The sequence below is a fragment of the Alligator mississippiensis genome, chromosome 9 (assembly GCF_030867095.1).
Source record: "Alligator mississippiensis isolate rAllMis1 chromosome 9, rAllMis1, whole genome shotgun sequence".
Lineage (NCBI taxonomy): Eukaryota > Metazoa > Chordata > Crocodylia > Alligatoridae > Alligator > Alligator mississippiensis.
The window spans coordinates 10904951-10923653 of record NC_081832.1 but is presented as its reverse complement, the minus strand read 5'-3'; the positions used below and the strand labels follow the sequence as shown (position 1 = coordinate 10923653).

Below are 18703 nucleotides of genomic sequence, written 5' to 3'. Positions count from 1 at the left end.
ATACTGGCCAAGGCTGCTAAGCTGTAGTGCTGGATCCATGCTTAGCTCTCATGTTTCTCTCTAATTTAATGCTGTTTCAAAGCCACGGGATTCCCTTCCTGTGTCCAAGAGAACAGGGAGCAGAGAACCTGTGAGTGTGGGCTGAGAATGGGCAGCACCTTTCTGTGACAGGCAGGGAAGAATGAAGGATAAATAAGGTGTATAGCCATTTAATATAGTGTGTCTAAGCAACTCAGCATGAGGGGGTGAAGACGTAAAGACGTTCATATAAGGTTTAGGAAGAGTTCTGCAAAATGGATCCTGAGCTTACTGGAAAACACTTAGCGGAGAGGAAAGTCATGTCCTTAAGGTAGTCTCAATCCGCACCATCTTGACTTCCCTTCACAAGGAATCTATAAGAGCTGATTCTCCTGTCATTTTAATCTTATGGAAATGGAGCTGCATTGGCTTGAAGGAATTTACCCTTGATGGAGATTTTTATAAAAAGGAACTGAGTCAGGCCCCGGCTGTGTGTACAGTAAAAGCAGAGCAGAAAACCAAAGGTAACAGCTCCAATGCCAGAGAGGTCAGGCCATGCATTGAGTGACAGGAGCATTCAGCTTCTCTTTACATTTCTCACCCTTGAAAGCTGACACTTGTTAAGAACCAGGAATAGCTGTGAGAGATTCAGTTTAATTTTCAGTTTCATATTTGTTGTTGAAAAGGGTTCTTTCCAAAGCCAGATCCTGGAATTTGCTTATCAGTAAAGCCTTGCCTAGAGCCACCCACCGTCTAGTGTTTATCTACATAAGCTAATCTTTTTCAATTATTCTCACACAACACACATCCCAGAGAGAAAATTTATGAGAATGCCCTCCAACTTAGCATAAATATGTGTCTGGATTGTTTCAATTCCTAGTAGCAAAATGCAGCTTGCTGTAATTATACTACATATATGTTGGATTTTAAGTGCACATGGACAAATACCAGGAAGAGGTGAGATGTTGTTTCTTCCTTCCTTGGTATTTTATGAAGTCCGCGTTACCCCACATTTGTGTGTGTGGCTGGGCTCAAGAGGCATAAGGAGCACAACCTTTGCATCACCAGAAATTGCACCCCCAGGAGAGTGGCTCTACCACTGAGCTATGTCACTTCTACAAAGGCAACGTAGACGCTGAGAGAAAAAGAAGATAGATACATACAAACCCGTTACGATGGTCCGCAATGGTGGAAGAAGTGGTTCGAAGAAGAAGCGTCTCAGTCCATATAGTCTCATCGCAGGGGTCCTTTTCAGGTGGAGCAGGGTCATCCGTAGTTGAAGAATCCTCCCGAAGTGAAGGTCCATCTGTGTGTGGGCGGGGGGTGGTCAGGCGGTCCCCTCTGGGTCCGGTCCGGCGGCGGTTCATCTGGTGGGGTCGGAGTACTGGCGGTGGCCCGTGATGTGTTCCATGTAGATGTCATCGTTTGGAAAAAAAAGAAAACTGTCCTCTGCTTATAGACACTGTGAACATAAAAAGCAGAATTTGTCAGATAAATGGTATAAGATGATATACTAATTCAAGTGTAGCACAGGAGATTGAAATGACATTGTAGAAAATAGTCAAGGGTTTTTGTGTTTGCGTCTTTCTGTCTCCTATATGAGAATGATATAGGAGACAGAAAGAATGATGATTTGCTACTTGACAAATCTTATCCTGCCTTAATTGCTGAGAAGTATATTTGGATCTCAGATGCATGGCAGGTATCTACATTTGTTTCAAAAAGTGCACTGCTGTGCATCAGACATCCTTGGGGATGTGCGTGCATTGAGATTAAATCTTGGCCTTATGAAACATGTAGCAGAGTGTCAAGGGTCCAAATTGGAGTAGCACTATTAACTTTAACATTAAGGATCTGGTTTCACATGTGCACGCTCAATAGGATGAAGGCCCATTACACATGTGATCAAGGGAACTACTCATTCCACTTGGGCTTCAACCCACTGGAGTCTTTAAGCACACATTTAACGGTTGGGACATGAGCTGTTGCACTGAAATCAATGAGACCATTCACGTGTTTAAAGCTGAAGAAAACTTTGGCTACCCGTGTTTCTCAGAAATAATTTTTCAGGAAAGCTCTTGGCTTTAAGAGTCAAATACAACATGACATTGATCATAATCTAGGTGTTAAATGAAAGGTGGGTTTACCTGGAGTGCAGTAGAATTCATATATTTTGGGTGGGGGATAAAACAAAAATCAAACTGGTACAAAGTATTAGAGGCTTAATCGTTGCATGAAAAACAGCACATACACAGAGACTTCCCCAGAACATTTGAAACACTGCATCATTTTTAGTTTATTTAAAATGAACATAAAATTAATAAAAGGTGCCAGACTGGCAGCCCTGAAAACTGATGGTCTTTATTTTTCACAAAACAGGCATGGCTGCACCTTCTTTCAGGTAAGCCTCAAGAGCTAATTCAAATCTCCCTTACAACACAAACCTCTTCTGAGAATGTTAGCATAAGGGCTGATTACCAACACCCATTTTATAAACTGAATATCTTTCTCCTTGGATAAGGGACTGACACCATTAACTTCTCTGATAACAATACCAGCCAGCCATGAGATGGTATTGACTTTCAGTAAGTCATTGTTCAAAAATCAATGAATCACTTCAAATAAACAATTAACTGGATCTGCTGCATTTAGCTTGGGGCCCTGAAGGTGAAAACTTTCATAGACATTAATTAATCCTTGAATCACCCTGGTGTTTTTTGACTTTTTGTAATGGAAAAAAGGAGAAAGCTTCCTTGATTTCTTTAGAGAATTGTTAATATGAACATCTAGCCTAGTCATTCATTATCTCCTTACAAGGGCTATGCCTTCCATATATTTTTCTTCTTCTTTACAGCATATCCCTGTTCTTGGCTCACCGAGCCCAGTCTGGGCAAATTGATATGGAGGTTACTTCGGGTTAATGCATCAATGAACTATTCTGCAAATTTCAGGAACTTGAAAATTCATGAAGGTCTTGGAAATAAAATGCCCAGGTCATTGTTTAGTGTACCTCTGAAAAACTGGGGGGAGAGTACACATTTGATTGTCATTGTTTGTGTAGACAAACCCCACCTGCCTTTTAAACAAGATATCTCGGGTGTTGTAGGCAGGGTTGCTGTGACAGCTTGGATCTCAGTGGAGTGCAAAACCTGCCCAAGAAGTTGGGTAAATACTTAAGTGGTCTGGCAACATTGAGCTGCATGCTACCTTGTCAATGCTGCTGGGAGTACCTAAACTGTCTAGTGTAAGGCTAGCTCATGTATCTACATGAGCTGCAATCACAGCAGCATGGACATCCTCTCAATGAAATTGTAAGGAAAGAAAAATGTGGAAACAGAGTTGGGGGGGCTTTTGCTGCAGAGTTTGATGGCCTGGTTTTGAAACTACTTGTTTTTCAAGTAACCCTCCGGCTTTCTATATCAGCAAGACAGACGCGTTCTTTTAAGTGAAATCTGGTCTTGCAAGAACTAAAACTATTCTCTGCTTCCTGGGAGTGTTTTTAGCACAAACTCATCACCAGCTAATGTCAGAGAAAGTAAACACAGTCCGTTTTATACCCCGGTGTGTGTGCTGGGAAGAACCACATATTATTCAGGCTGAAATATCTACTGTAGATGTGGGAAACACAGACTAACTAGTATATACTGAGGGCCTGGGCAAATAACACCTTTATAATGGTGTATCTTAAATCAGTTCAGTACTCCAACATAAATATCACCAAGCTCTGGAGCAGACAACCAAGCATCTATTCCAAAATGGCTCATATAGTATGTGGCTATTACCATATCTTACCATGAGGCAGCAGGGAAGAAAACAGTAGGACTGTGCTGATTTGATTTGAAGGAGATTTAGCCTGATTCAGTGGCTGAATCTCTGAATCCAAACTGAGTTAGGGGACCAATTAAAAGGTCCGAATTGATTTGAAGCTCTCTGAATTAATTTGGAAAAGATTCAGAGCGCTTCGGTGATTCGGGCAGTCCCCGCTGGCTGCAGCAGGGAGCTGGACCCGGACTCCATGCTGCTAAGTAGGGGGTGGGGGAGGGGGGCTGGAAGATTGGGGAGGGGACCATGGGGCAGACCCCTGCCAGGCCCCATCCCATGCCTGCTCCTCCAGACTCCTTGGGAGCCCCTGACCTCAGCCCGCTGTCTCAGCCCCACCTGGCCCCAGCTCCTGGTTCTTTAAAAAAAAGCCCCCACTCACCAGTTGCTGCCAAGCAGAGGGGCTATCCCTGCTGCCCTCTACTTCCCCATGCCATGTTTGGGGGCTAGGAGAGTAGGGGGATTGGAGGACTCATGGCAGAGCCCCCACATGTGGCGTGGGGTAGTGGGGGACAGTGGGGATTGCCCCCCACCAGGCAGGAAAAAAAAGTGGGGGCTTTTTTTTTCTTTGAAAGAGCCAGCCATTGAGAGTGGGCAGGGGATGGGCCTGTGTGTTTCAGAGATTCGGCTGATTCAGCAGCAGAATCTGAATCAGATTCGGCCAAATCCATTTGGGACAGTGATTCGAATCACCGAAGTGGCTGAATCCAAAGCGAATACTAGCTGCTTTGCACAAGCCTAGAAAACAGTACCCTGTTTTCCTAGAGATAACGACTGCTGCAGGAGAAGCTGCCAACAGGAGACACCTGTGTCCGTGTGACACACACCCAGGGAGTTTTAGTTCTTTAAGTTCTTTAAGGGACAATTCTAGACTGGATTGGTTGAACTTACCTGGGTGTCTAGTCCTTTCCTACACTGCAGTAAACACGTAACCTGTCCAGGCCCTCAGACCAGATAAGAATTTAAATAGAGAAAGAAATTGCAGGGGGTAGCTCACCAAGATCTAAAGCATGCATGGGACTTAGCTGTAGGATACTGTGGATTGTGTTTATGAGGGTTAGCAGTCAGCGCCACAAAAGGACGTATGTATCCGAACGCTCAGTGTTGCAGAGTCTAATTTTTGGGTGTCTCATCATATAGAGTAAATCCACAATGGCAAGTTAGGTTTCAAGGCTCCGCATATAATGTATGATGAGAGTTGGGCATCTAAGAATGGAGTTCACAAAATTCAGTACTCTCAATGATGGGGTCAACTAACCTACCCAATAAAAAAGACATAGTGGCTTAAGCCACTTGACCACAAGATGAACACGAGCCTTCAATGTGATGCTGCGGCTAGTAAAGCAAGCAAAACTCTGGCTTGCATCCATAGATGCTTCTCAAGGAAATCCCAGGACGTCATTCTCCCAGTGTACTCGGCTTTGGTGAGGCCACAGCTGGAGTACTGCGTCCAGTTTTGGGCTCCACAATTCAAAAAGGATGTGGAGAAGCTCAAGAGAATGCAGAGGAGAGCCATGTGCATGATCAGAGGTCAGGAAAACAGACCTTATGATGAGAGGCTGAGAGCTATGGGACTCTTCAGCCTGGAAAAGGGGTGATCTGGTGGCCACCTATAAGTTTATAAGGGGTGTCCACCAGGATCTGGGGGAACATTTGTTCACCAGAGCGCCCCAAGGGATGACAAGGTCTAACGGTTATAAACTCCTGCAAGACCGTTTCAGGCTGGACATAAGAACTTCTTTACTGTCCACGCCCCCAAGGTCTGGAATAACCTGCCATCAGAGGTGATTCAAGCACCTACTTTGAGTGCCTTCAAGAGAAATTTTTTGTTTATCTTGCTGGGATCCTATGACCCCAGCTGACTTCCTCCCCCTCGGACAGGGGGCTGGACTTGGTCTTCCGAGGTCCCTTCCAGTCCTAATGTCTATGAAATCTATGAAAAGCCCAAAGGTATTTAGGATCGTCTCTCCACTGGAGCTTCACAGCCATTAACCCTATCTTAAAGCAGAAACTCAAGTGGCAGTAATGATGCCACAACCACTTGAATAGTCCAGTGGTTACAGCATTCACTGGAGTGTGAAAAATCCAGGTTGTTCCCTCCACTGCCTGATGGAATTTAATCTCACAACTTCCACCTCCCAGCCAAATGCTCTAGCTGCCAAACTATAAGTCTTAGTGGTTAGGGAGCATGACAGGAGAAGGCAGACCCGGTATAAGAAATGATAGATTCAAGTCCCCTCTGGAGGAATTGAATCTGTCTCTTCCACATCTTGGTAACAGCTGTAACCACTGATAATTGGAAAATGTACAAGAGAGTGACTTGCTTTGTTTGAGGCTCAGCTCACTAAATCTGCCCTGAGAACGCCTATTAGACTGAGTTCTTAGGCAACCTAGTTAGAAGGATGCCAGGAATACAAATCTCAGCAGGGCTCAGGTGCTGCTCAACTATGTCAAGCCTATGGCACTTCTTGATGCAGACACATGCAGGCATTTAGGCATCTAGGGGACTTTATTCATAGACGTTCAGGATGCATTTACAGAGCTAGTTTAGGTTACCTTTAAAGGCAATCTCAAGCCCAATCTAATTCTGTTCACGGTGAGGGTTGAGCTAAGAGCAGCCTGGCCCCAAACATTCTGCTGAGCTTCACAATGTAAAATCAAAGCTGTATCCTACCTTACCCTCAAGCTGAAATGTTTGAAAAGCCCCCAGGTGATTTCCTGCAGACACAGGACATCTACCATCCCACCACTTCCTGTTCCTGACATCCAGACCTTCCAGACCCCACTTTCTGTCTCTCTTGCCATAATTAGAGCAAAACAAAGAGGGTAAGAAGAGTTTCACTTAAGAAACAGTTTGAGTGGATACGGTACAGACCACAAGTCATCACATATTTAGGAGTAGGGGGAGGGGTTCAAGTGGATCGGGCTAGGTGAAGGCAACACTCAGCAGCAATTGTAAGTATTAGATATACCCTAAAGTACCTGGTAACATTTGGTGGTAGATGCATGGGGGGCCTACTTAGGAGCCTATAGTGGTGGTTTGGGATCTGAATCCCTTTGAGGATCTAACCTTCAAACACAGAGTTTGGTTTCTTTCATAGAAGTATTGAAACTTGCATAATGATTTCATAGTATATCTCTGGTCTTCCTTTATGGCTAGTAAAGCTAACTCCAGTACTTCCTTTTTGGGTATGGGTGCACAGTTGTCTAAGGGCTTGTACTGGTTGGCACGATGTTTTGCCACAGAAAGAAGTATTGCTGCACCAGTTATATAGGTTACCATTACTACTGAAGTACATTGACTTCAATGTAGCTATGATGACTTATGACTGCTGATGATTTATAGTGCCAAGAATTATGTAATTTGACCACTGGTTCCTGGTATTGTGAAACACATACATCAAAGGCACTAAAAGATATAAGGGTAGCCTTGAAGTGGTAGCTTTCTCTTTGGAATTAAAGGCAGTGGAAGCTGCAGGTTCTCAGGGTCAAAATTAACAATGTGATGAGTTCAATAAAATATTACAGCAGGAATGGAAGTCTCTGAAGACAAGCTTTCTTCACCAGTGTGCACGAAGGATGATACATATTGCAAAGTTTTTTTTTAGCAAACAGACACTTATTTCAGCTACATCTAGAAATCTAAATTCATTATGCATCCACCTGTGCCAATTCTAAAATAGTCTTGCTAAAGGTCTATCGCATCAGCAACTGTACCAGAAGAGTATTAAACACTTTCTTTTAAGTAAATTGGGAAAAGGGGAAGAGTTGATTAGGGTTTTTTGTTTCAGCTGAATTGCACTTGGTATTGTAGCATGTACATCTACTCCTGTTCTTTGGGAATTAACAAGGCTGAATTTAGTTATTAACCAATTGCTAGTGACTACTGCAATGGAAAAAGAAGGAAAGTACTTATTTGGTCATATAAAAGTGACTGCCTTCTTAGAGCATATAATGGGATTCACTGGTGTTCTTAAACAAAGAAAACTTTTTTTGCTAAATTAGGATGCAAGAATATAGGACACATTTCTAAAAAAAGAGAGAGAGAGAGAGAGAGAGAGACAGAGAGAGAGAATTCTGTATTTATTACAGCATTTCCCAGAACGGCAGTACACAAATTGTTATATATACACTATGTATATTTAACAACATGAATATAACAATCCTTAACGGGAACCAAACAAACATTAAGATTTTATACCATTCCAAACTATACAAACTAAAAAAATAAAAAATAAAAAGTTTCCTTTATAAAAATATAACAGTTTACATAATATCCAAATTCTGTATTAAAAAGGACCTGCACTTTAAGTACATTCATGGAAAATAGCGAGCTATTGTTGTTTCTGCTATATCACATATGTATGATTACCACCTTTCACTAATTTTAGTTTAAATACACTTGTTTATAAAGCATGCTCTCCACACTAAAATCCTCTTGAAATATTTACATCTCTTCTTGTGTGTGGTTCTTTGATATATATTTCTTTTTATATTATTTACAAAATACTTGGCATTTAAGATATTAGTTACAGTATCCAGAGACCTCAGTCACAGATCAGGGTGCCAGAGTGCTCAGTGCTATACACATATTCAACAAAATGGTCACTTAAACCAACTTATAATTTAAGGATGTGACAAGATAGGCTGTGGGGCAGGATAAAGCACAAGACAGTAGTGAGATAGTTACATAAGTATATGTAGTAGCAGTCACAGGCCATCAGCTTGAAAATACATTTTCAAGTATTATGTAGGCATCATAGTGAAGCTCGGTTATAACAATGGACAATTTTACCTAAATGGCTTTGGTATCATTTTGCTTTTTTTTTTTTTAATTATTTTTAAGTCATATCATCTGCAACTTGGAATAATTAAAGGGGCAAAAAATTCCAAAATGTTAAATCCTTTTCTTAAACTGATCCCAGATTGACAACATGGCAGCCAGGAATATTCACTTTAATTCATGGCACAGGTATAAAACTGGGAGAGAACAAGCAGCCGTTTTCCCCTCACACTGCCCTGTCAGTGCATCTCATCCCTAAACGAGACCAATCCATGCCTGATTATTTTGTAGTTTCCACTGCAAAATGCACAGGGATTGAGACCAACTCAATCCTTAACAACTTTCACTCTACTAGCCAGGGCCAAGTACAGAGCTCTGCTGTTCAGAACCAAACTCTTGAACCATGTAGCCCCTCAATTAATATATGGGCAATTAATGTTAAAAATATTGCTCAGATTTGCAGGCTGGACAAGCTTGCCAGATTTGATAGCTTTACCAGCTTTGATAGTGGAGTCAGCACAGACTACCTGAGCTTTTACTGACTCTGCATTGCTGTCCCTGTCACCAGTGCATTGCTTGAGGCATGTCCCTTGCAACTTCTCCACTGGTTTTGCCGTTGCATATAGGTTTTGTCATTCCCAATAGTGGTATGCTGTTCTCAGAGAAGGCAGCAGTAGCGGAATCCTTCATCTTCTGTAGATTATCTGGAGAAAGAGAGAATCCATAGACTTTATAGACTGAAGATATTTAAAATCAGTGTGTGATTTTAACATCTGTGAAAGCAATATCTGTGACCCATATTCAATTGACATGTGGTCTATTGCCACTTCGGTGAAGTCCAACTTAGTTCTTATTTGGAAGGCTTGATTCTAGCTCAGATCTACATCCACAAGAGGCCTGTTTTTCCAGTATATATTTTTTGATATGGAATAAGTTAACAAAAGCACAAAAACTGAAGTCCCATGCGATCAAGTTCTGATATTTATCACATCCAAACTTTATGACACCAAACCTGACCTCAAGGCTCTAGTTTAAATCCAGCCATCCTGGACTAATTTGCTTGTATGTGAAGTGATCTGCAAGTGAAGACCAAGCAGTTCACTTACTTGTGCAGGTACATTATGTATTGTGCCCTCCTGTGCACCAACATCAGAACTAAGCGTCACAGTGCTCTGAACTTTTACTACTAGAGGAAGGAAACTACATCCTTTGGAATCCACCCAATGTGTGTTATACTATGGGGAATATAAATCTTTGATCCATACAGTTGACAGAAGACTCTTGTCTCAAGGCACTTAACACAAGGGCCAGAAAGTGAAAGTCAAATACCTAGGTTCTTTCATTGTTTACAGAAGCTTTTTTTCAAAGATAATGAAGCATGACAGTGTTTAAGAAGTGTTAATCTTCACATAATGCAGCCAAGTTCTTCACTGAAAAGTCTGCAGAGTCCTACTGAATCTAGGTACAGATGTAAAAAGAGCAGAATGGGCTCCAGGCTTATTTACCTCATCTTCTTTGAAATGCAATGGGAAGCTCTCGATTGGGGATCAGTATTCCTGAATGCAGGGTCTCTACTGGCTCGTTGTCGGTTGCTACAATTCGATATTTGCGAACAAGCTGAAATGCAAAAAGTTTGAGTAAGCCGATGCCAAGTGTCACTATCTGAATAACTTAATGTTGAACATTGCATAATGTATTAAAAAGTATACTGTTATATTTACCCAGCAAATGGCTAAGTGAAGCTGCAGCTCTGCTAAGCGACGTCCAATGCACATCCTTTTCCCAATGCCAAATGGAGTATGAGAAAAAGGATTTATTCTGGTATTCTGGAGCCAGCGCTCTGGTTTAAACTGATTCCAGTCTCTAAAATACTCTTCACTGGATCCCACAGCATGGCTATTTATCATCAATATTGTCTGTGAACAAAAGCAGTTGGGGAGAGATCAGTTAAGAACTGGTTGGTTGTGACCGACTTAATTTTGTGTTAATGGGGAAAAAAGTTGGTAACAGTAAAACAATGACTATTTTCTTGGAAAAAAAATAATATTAGATCATATGCACAGAAAGTAGATGGCGGATATAGGAGTAAAAGAACTCTTGGATTCAACACTAAAACTTGCAGGAACTGTGGGGCAAATTCAGTCCCAGTGTAAGCAAGAGCAACTCTGTTTAAGTTAATGGAGTTACAACAGGACAGAGTTAGGAGAGGACATTAGATGGAGAATTACTGTGCTACTTCCATACTAGACTCCATCCTTTTAATAACTATCAGGTATAAGAAAAAAATTAAGGGTTAGTAAAAAAGGAGTCGCGTGTCAACAAAGAAGACTAAGCCTATCCTCCTTGCTAGAGACAAGGACTTTTAGGGTAATATCTTTTATTGGATCCATTACATGGTTGGGATAAAATTGGACAAACTTTCAAATGTGGGCATCCTTCACAAAGATACAGGAGAACTTCAGAAGTTGATCTAATAAAAGATAACACTCCCAAAAGAGTTCTTGCCTTTTGCATAATTCCTAGATCATCATGCCTACAACTTCCCTGTAACACTACCTATCCTCCTTGCAATTAGAGCCATTCATTTCACTAATCTAATTTTATTCCAGCATTTGAGTGCTTTTTAATTTCTAGGAAATCATGTTCTTTTTCTTTTTTAACAAGTCAGTATTGTCTCTTTAGTTAGGCATCTGCAATAACATGGTGTCTGAATATTAAAGTTGATCACTGCCATACATAGGAACTACTCCTTGACCGCATCTACACAAGACACTGACTGCATAGTAGTCCAATACTACTGTGCAGTAGCATCATATAGTAACAACCACATCTGTACAAGTACTAAATGGTTACCCTATATATGTGTTTAATTCTACAGTAAAAGATTTGTTAAAGAAAACAGCTTAGAAGAAATTCTACTCACCCCTTTGGGTAGCATATAGTTCCCAACACTAGTTTCTTTGTCAAGCGTGCGACTGGTAAAGGGCACAGATGGTGTTATCCTACAGGCAAATAAATAAAATTAGTCTACCTTGATTTTTCTCCACAGGTGCCCACAATGTTTTATTTTAACTAGTAAGATGACAGTTATGTAAAATTTTAACACTAGAAAGTCTCTCTCTATTTGAGGAGCTACACAATCACTATCAAACAGAGCCCATTTTGCTTTACAAGTTATCTAGACAGTTGTACCTCATAGATTCTTTCAGACACGCTTTTAAATAAGGCATTTTCTTCACGTGCTCAGAATTTGGACTCTCATTCGCAGATACTATGTTCTGTATTTCATTGAGAAGCTTCTGTTGGACATGTGGATTACGAGAAAAGTTGTACAGGGCCCACAGTAGACTATTGGCAGTCTGCAACATGAACAGAAGACTATTATGAGCTCAGATAGGAGAATACAGATGACCAATTTGACAAAACACCCATAACAAAAGCATTTGTATCACATGCATTGTACAGCTAGCCCACTAGAAAGGTCTTCCACCTCTCTTAGACCTAATAGCATACAAGTGTTCTGCCCACTGTTCTCCAGCAGAAAGCAAGAATTGAGGGGAAAGGAAGGGAGAAATACCACTATTTAGTGGTTTTAAGTGAAGTTTCACTTGTGTCCATGCAGTTCTCTTTAAGTGATTGTGTAGCAATAGCTCACAGTCACATACTTGCTATCTTTCCTTTACTGAAGGTTCAATAGCTACTAACCATTTTCCAGCTCTATTATGGATACTAATTTCAGTGATATTAAGGATAAATATTCTCCATGTGCAGGCAGCTGGAATGGTCTAGTCTGGGATCATCCTGCTTTGAGCAAGAGGGCTGGATTCGATAACCCTATAAGGTCCCTTTTAGCTGTACTTTCTTACAATCCTATGACCTTAACTGCTTTGCAACCTCTTTCTGCTACCAGCACTCAAAATAAAAAAAACAGGTCTGTTCTTGGCAAATTTACCGTTTCAACTCCTGCAATCTGAAGTTCTGCAATAGTTGCATAAAGCTCCTTCTTGGAAAGCTGGCCCCTGAAGTAAATGTCACAAAGGAAATCTTCAGTAGGGTTGGCAGAATGTTTCTGCAGTCTGTTATCGATTGAACACTTCGCTGGGGATGGATGGAGAGGAAGCAATTAGAAAGCTACTAAAAATTCATCAAATTAAACAGGACAGATTAGTTTCCTGTTTTATGATCATTGTGATATTGTTATAGACTATGGGTATCTCCCATTGCCACTGCAACACAGACCTCTTCTATTCACAACCCTCCTCCCCGACCCAAAACAAAACTACCAAACCCCAACATAAAAACAAAAACTGTAATGATCAGAGAAACTTCTGAAGATTAGTAGGTATTCTGCCTTCTCAATGTGTGTATATATGAATACATATAATACCACTACTTTGTATAAGCAACACACTTAGCCATGAATATATGGGCTGTAGCTATAACCAGGATAAAGCTTACTGGCCTGGATCCTCAAAAGGAACTAAGGGAGCTGAAAAGAAAATCAGTTGGGAGTTGGGTGTTTAACTCCCAAAGCCATTAAAAAGAAAATGTTCGTTTTTGACTATGATACACCCCATATTTCAACTGAGTTACTTTTCCTTTATGGGATGTTGGTTTTACTACCCTTTTTAGTAAGTGGTTCTTTGAAATCAATGGTACTGATTATGAACAGGCCAAGTAAGGGCCAAAATATAGTTCTAGGAATGAAACAAGTATTTAGTGTGTATGTTTCTTTTAAACACTGAACAAACATTGATAAAACAATCCTGCTCCAATCTTAGCACAGCAAAGTGGCATATATTTCCTCTATCGTGAAGTAGATCTTACCTTAAGCCTTAAATAATCAATCATTGTGCAATAAACAGTGGGAAGAAATAATCCTAGTCAGCACTACAATAATGTGAGTTACTAAACCTTGCTTAATTTTTAACTTGAATTATCACAAGGTATTCATAAAGGGGGAAGAAAAGAAAAAAAAAATCATCCAAACTTCATATCTGAAGGCTGTGATTACCAAGTGTTCCTCTAATGCCAATAGACCCAAAGCAAGTAGAAACTGCTATGCTAAAAGCCAGTCAGTACTCTGCTAGTTTGAAGGTCTCTGTTATAAAAGGTACATGGATAACATATTGGAATCCAGTTCCATCAAAACCCTATTTAAAAAAGTCTCTCTTAGCACATAAAAATCCTTGCTTCTCAACAACAGCCTTGAGATAGGGCATTTTATCATGTTTTATGTGACAGACTACTTTCAACCTATTTACCAGTCATGAAAAGCTAACCTAGGATCACTAATACCGGTGTTTCCAAATGGTTACCTTTAGATCACATGTTGAAAAAGAACTAGAGCAAAGCTTTAGTTGTAGGTATGAGGTGAGAACAGTGTACATGGGGGATTCCCACTATCTGAGTAAAAGAGATCTGGGGTAAACAGGAACAGGACTGTTGTGTTGCAGAGCTGCTTTGCAATGCAGTAACATTTGTAAAAAGAATAAATCCAAATTGGATATGCATAGCCATGTGAGGATTGGGTCTAAGTTACCTGTTTTAAATATATTGTCCCACGCGTTAGTATGAGCTTGCCAGACTTTTGTGTTCAGACTTTTATGAAGTTCAACCGGGGTCACCATCATCATCCCAAAAGTAGCCATCATCTGTGGAAACAAAAACATGTTTCACTATAAGTTATCACCTCCCAGATATGCTTTGTAAACAGATATGGGTAAAAAGAACAAAGTGTTCTCACTGAAACAAGGGATGATGCATGGTTCTGGTGGGTTTTTGTCAAGTAGGGGTACAACAGGTATAGTCACAAGAGTGAATTTTTTTTTTGTAAGCACAAAGTCCTGCATATTTTAACACGTGAGAAATTTTTAGCAACCAAACTAAGTTAATGACATTGCACAGTGTGCACCTCTTATACAGAAAGGAAACTGTTTTTGGAGATAGAAGAGATCTTGACCAACATATTTAAGAACTAAGGCTCCTTCTCCATACCGTTTTCACAGCCTTGATGAAGTTCAAGCCTTCTTCTCCAACATCCTGCTGCAGAAGCCCAAACCTCTTCCCATACAACACCAGGCAGATACCTGACATTAAAAAAATAAATGTTACACAATAGATTAGCCTCCAGCACTCATTCAACTGCCTGAATTGGCTTCTGAAAAAACCAAACAAAGCCAAAAGAGACTCCTTTCTAAGATGCATATTTATCCGCAAACAATAGTGTAGACACTTCAGGGCAGTTCAAAATAACTTCCCCATCAGCTGATTCTGCCACAGTGGGCACATCTACACATTTATTAATGCAACTTAGTTACTTCCCATTTAGTTTAGTACCTGCTTAATAAAATACTAACAATATGCACAGTAACTAGAGTTAATGCGCAGTAGCACCAACATACGGTTTTGTGATGCTTGCTGCGCATTGGTCTAATAACACCCTGCAGTACACGGTTAGCACGGTTTTTGACTGCCACACTACTGCGCAGTGTTATTAGGCTAAAGCCCAGCAAGTGCTTCATGTAGATGTGCCCAGGGTGGCTTCAATACTCCATGAGCGAAACAGTCACACTTTCCCCTCTAGATGTGTAAGTGATCCCTCATCATGAATGGCATATTGTTCTGCCCAGCTTGGTTACTGTGTTTGACAACTGAATATAAGGATTCCCCTATGAGAAATTTTAATGAGACTTAAAAGCCTTATTGAAGATGCATTTTTCTTCTTTTTTTTTTTTTTTTGGATCAGGTCTTCATTATATAGTTTGTTCCACTGCTTATCAGGAAGTACTATGTTGTGTCTTTTATACCACAGCTATTCCAACCCTTAGGAAACTAGCACAGCTTTGTCACGTATACTGTTGTGAACTTGCTCCAAGTTAAATGTCATACCAAGTACCAAAACACATTTTGATCTCTATTGTAAAGTAGAAAACTTACTTTCAAATGACCACTTGTTGAATTCTGAATACAAGTCTTCCATTTCACCATTTTTTTTGCAAAGATCATCTATTCTCTGCATGAAATCTGGCAGGACCTAAAGGAAATAGAAGAAACTGGTAAATACAGGTCCTAGGTAATTTAACATTTCCAACTTATCTATGTACTGAAATATAACTGTCTTGTGTAACAGAGGAATGCTTGTATTTCCAGTAGGATTTTATTACCCAAAGACTACAGTACTGTAACAGGAATTTTTTTTTCCTGTTATACAGTTATAAACAATTCTGGAGGTTTACTTCTGCTGAAATGAAAATATTTTATTTTTTTTTAAGGACATTTTTTTGTGTCCCAAGTCAAATCAGCCAAATCAATTCCAAATCTGTGTCATTCAAGAACCATATGTGGCTCTGCTACCAGCAAGCATCCTCCACCCCCACCTGGGACTTCAGATGCTTCCAAATCCTTTGGTAGTCATCCTATGTATGGGCCCAAGCCCAGAGGCTTGGGGTTCAGATGCCCCTGAGGTTTGCTTTCCCTCAGCTGCAGAAGCAAGCTAAGGAGGAGTCTCCCATTTCCATAAAGTCGGCGTATAGCTGAGATCTTTCCACTGAAAGTGAAAGTGGGAGGCTAACTAGTGACCTCAGTCAGGACACTATCCCCTTCCAGGAAAGTGGTTTTCCCCAGCCAGTAGGAAAACCACTTTGGTGGTCATGGTATTTCCTCTGAAAAGATGTCTCAGTCTTACATCAGACAGGGAGTAGGCAATGATTTTGGGGGGGAGGGGATAACCTTTATTGGACCAACTGCATGGTTGCTATAAATTTAGACAAGCTTTCCAATGCAGGGCATTCTTTATTAGGTCATTATAGCCTAGTTCAGTTCACTTGAAGCAGATTGCCTGAACTGCTTATCAGACACTCCTCAAGCTCAGAGTCTCCCAGCAGCAGATAAATATAAGAGGGAGTACAATTCTGATGACTTCATACGTGAATATATTGTGTATGGTGTCTATGGGGAAATGATCACATCAGCCATGAGCTTCTCAGTTTACCTTGCTTTGGGTCAGACCTAATGTTCTCTTTGTAAGCTTTCTTCTGAGTGATATATGAAAAGTGATCTTTTTAATGTGAAGACAGTTCAAGAACTGTATAGATGTGTGCCCTGTTGTCAGGTTTCCAGCACAAAGATAAGAGAGAGAAAGGCAGGGTGAAGCTCTCAGTACCTCATTGATTGTGGAGTCCAATTTCATCACCTCCGTGGGCTTCATCAGCTTCTTCTGAAAGGCGCTTCTTACTCTCTGCCAGTCCTCCCCTTCTCTAGATTGAAATTCAAACAGCAGCATGGAAAGAATGAGCCAGGGGGAGTTTAACACCACAGTGTGAAACAGGTGCTTCCAGTTTAAAGTCTAGCTCTGGCTGGGATGAGACACTTGGGGATGGTCCTGCTTTTAGGGCAGGGGGTTGGACTAGATGTGACCTCCTGAGGTCTCGTCCAGCCCTCACTCGCTATGCTTCTGAAGCAGAGATTAGGGAAGCAGCAGCCTGTTTTACTGCAGTTTCAGTGCACCTGACCCACATAAAAAGGATGCCTCTTGCAGAGGGAATGGATTGGTTTCCCACAGGAAAGAGGGAAAGTGCTGAATACAGCCGGCGGTGACTAATGATTGCGTCCTGGGACCGCTGGTAACCTCGGGCAAGAATCCAAAACCCTGCCGGCTGAACAAAGAGAGTGGCTCACGCCTGGGGTTTACAGCATCCACACGCACAAAACCGCCGGCGGGAGCTGTCTGCAGGACACGCTTCCCTGCCCAGCCTCACCCTCCCAGCAGTGCCCGTGGCTCCCGCAGCCCCTTTACAAGACCACTTACAAGATCATCAGGCCGTAGCCCTCGCCCCGGTAGTCGCGGTAGGCTTTCCAGGGCTTGATCTCCAGCCTCTGCGGGTAGGCGCTCTCCTTCCTGAACAAGGCTTCCAGCAAGCACGGAGCCCCGACGTGCACCGAGTCGAAGGCGCCCAGCTTCATGCGGAAAATCTTGCCGAACTTTTTATGGTAGTCTGCCTACGGGAAGGGAAGGGGAGGGAGGGGGAAGGGTGGCTCAGCGGTGGGGACACGGTGCAGCTGTCCAGATGTGGAGGGGGAGAGGGGGGGACTTACCAGCGTCTCGTGCTGCCGCTTGAGCCCCCCTTTCCAGAGCACGTCCAGCAGGCTGCCCATCAGCGGCCAGTTGGTGGGGCCGGGCAGGGCTGAGAGCGCCTGGCCCGCGGGGCAGCGGGCGGCGCGGGGCTGGGGCTGGGGCTGCGGCTGGGGCGGCCGCAGGGCGCGGGCGGTGGAGGCGGCCCGACGGGGCGGGGGCGGCGGCGGCGGGCGGCGCGGGACGCAGCGGGCCCGGAGCAGGGTTGCGCGGGGCCAGCGGGAGCTCATGGTGCGGGGCGGCAGACGCGCGCAGCGGCGATGCTCCGCTTTCTCCGCGGCGCCGCCTCTATATAGCCCCGCACCGCGCCGCGCCGCGCCGCGCAGCCATCCCGCCGCTGCCAAGGGGGCGGGGGCGGCGCCGCCGGGGCAGGGCGCGGGGAGGGATGCTGCGCCGCGGGAGGCGGCTCCCGGGAAGGGGCAGCGGGTCCTGGCGGGGCTCCTGCCCCAAAGCACGGCCCACCGCTTCCCGCCCCCACCCCCCGCAGGGTGGCACCTCTCTGCCCTGTCGGATGGCTCTCAGGACGCCCTTAATGCCAAGAACTGAGATTATCTATCTATCTATCTATCTATCTATCTATCTATCTATCTATCTATCTATTTCTAGATATAGATAGATATATTTAGATCTATATCTAGATAAATAGGTCTAGATCGACATCTAGCTATAAATAGCTGTCTAGATTGATATCTAGATAAATATAGATAGATCTATCTGTATCTAGAAATAGATAGATAGATAGATAGATAGAATGAACTATATCTATCTCTAGATATCTAGCTATAGGCAGATATGTAGATAGATATAGGTAGATCTATAGGTCTAGGTAGATCTGTAGGTAGATCTGTAGATCTAGGTAGATAGCTCTATAGATATATAGATACCTATGTGTTTATATATCTCTATAGATATATATATCTATGTATCTATAGATATGTATATAGATCTAT

The 18703-nt window shown here is 42.3% G+C and overlaps 1 protein-coding gene across 1 annotated transcript; it reads right to left on the bottom strand.

Annotated features, from left to right (window-relative positions):
• Window positions 1-7901: 7901 nt before the first annotated feature.
• LOC102574966 (1,25-dihydroxyvitamin D(3) 24-hydroxylase, mitochondrial) lies at window positions 7902-17998 on the bottom strand. The gene is made up of 12 exons (XM_014609514.3): window positions 17717-17998; window positions 17430-17620; window positions 16785-16878; window positions 15560-15656; window positions 14618-14709; window positions 14163-14274; window positions 12573-12718; window positions 11813-11979; window positions 11544-11622; window positions 10342-10536; window positions 10126-10237; window positions 7902-9324 (listed from the first exon to the last, which is right to left on the bottom strand). The coding sequence occupies exons 1-11, from the start codon at window positions 17981-17983 to the stop codon at window positions 10127-10129; spliced, it is 1551 nt and encodes a 516-aa protein (XP_014465000.3). The 5' UTR covers window positions 17984-17998; the 3' UTR covers window positions 7902-9324; window position 10126.
• Between the last annotated feature and the right edge of the window lie 705 nt (window positions 17999-18703).

Coding starts and splice junctions, on each gene's coding strand:
- LOC102574966 (XM_014609514.3), bottom strand. CDS start 17,983: ATGAGCTCCCGCTGGCCCCGCGCAACCCTGCTCCGGGCCCGCTGCGTC. Junction 16,879..17,429: donor GGCTACGGCCTGATGATCTT/GTAAGTGGTCTT, acceptor ATTTCAATCTAG/AGAAGGGGAGGACTGGCAGA. Junction 15,657..16,784: donor TGGACTCCACAATCAATGAG/GTACTGAGAGCT, acceptor TATTTCCTTTAG/GTCCTGCCAGATTTCATGCA.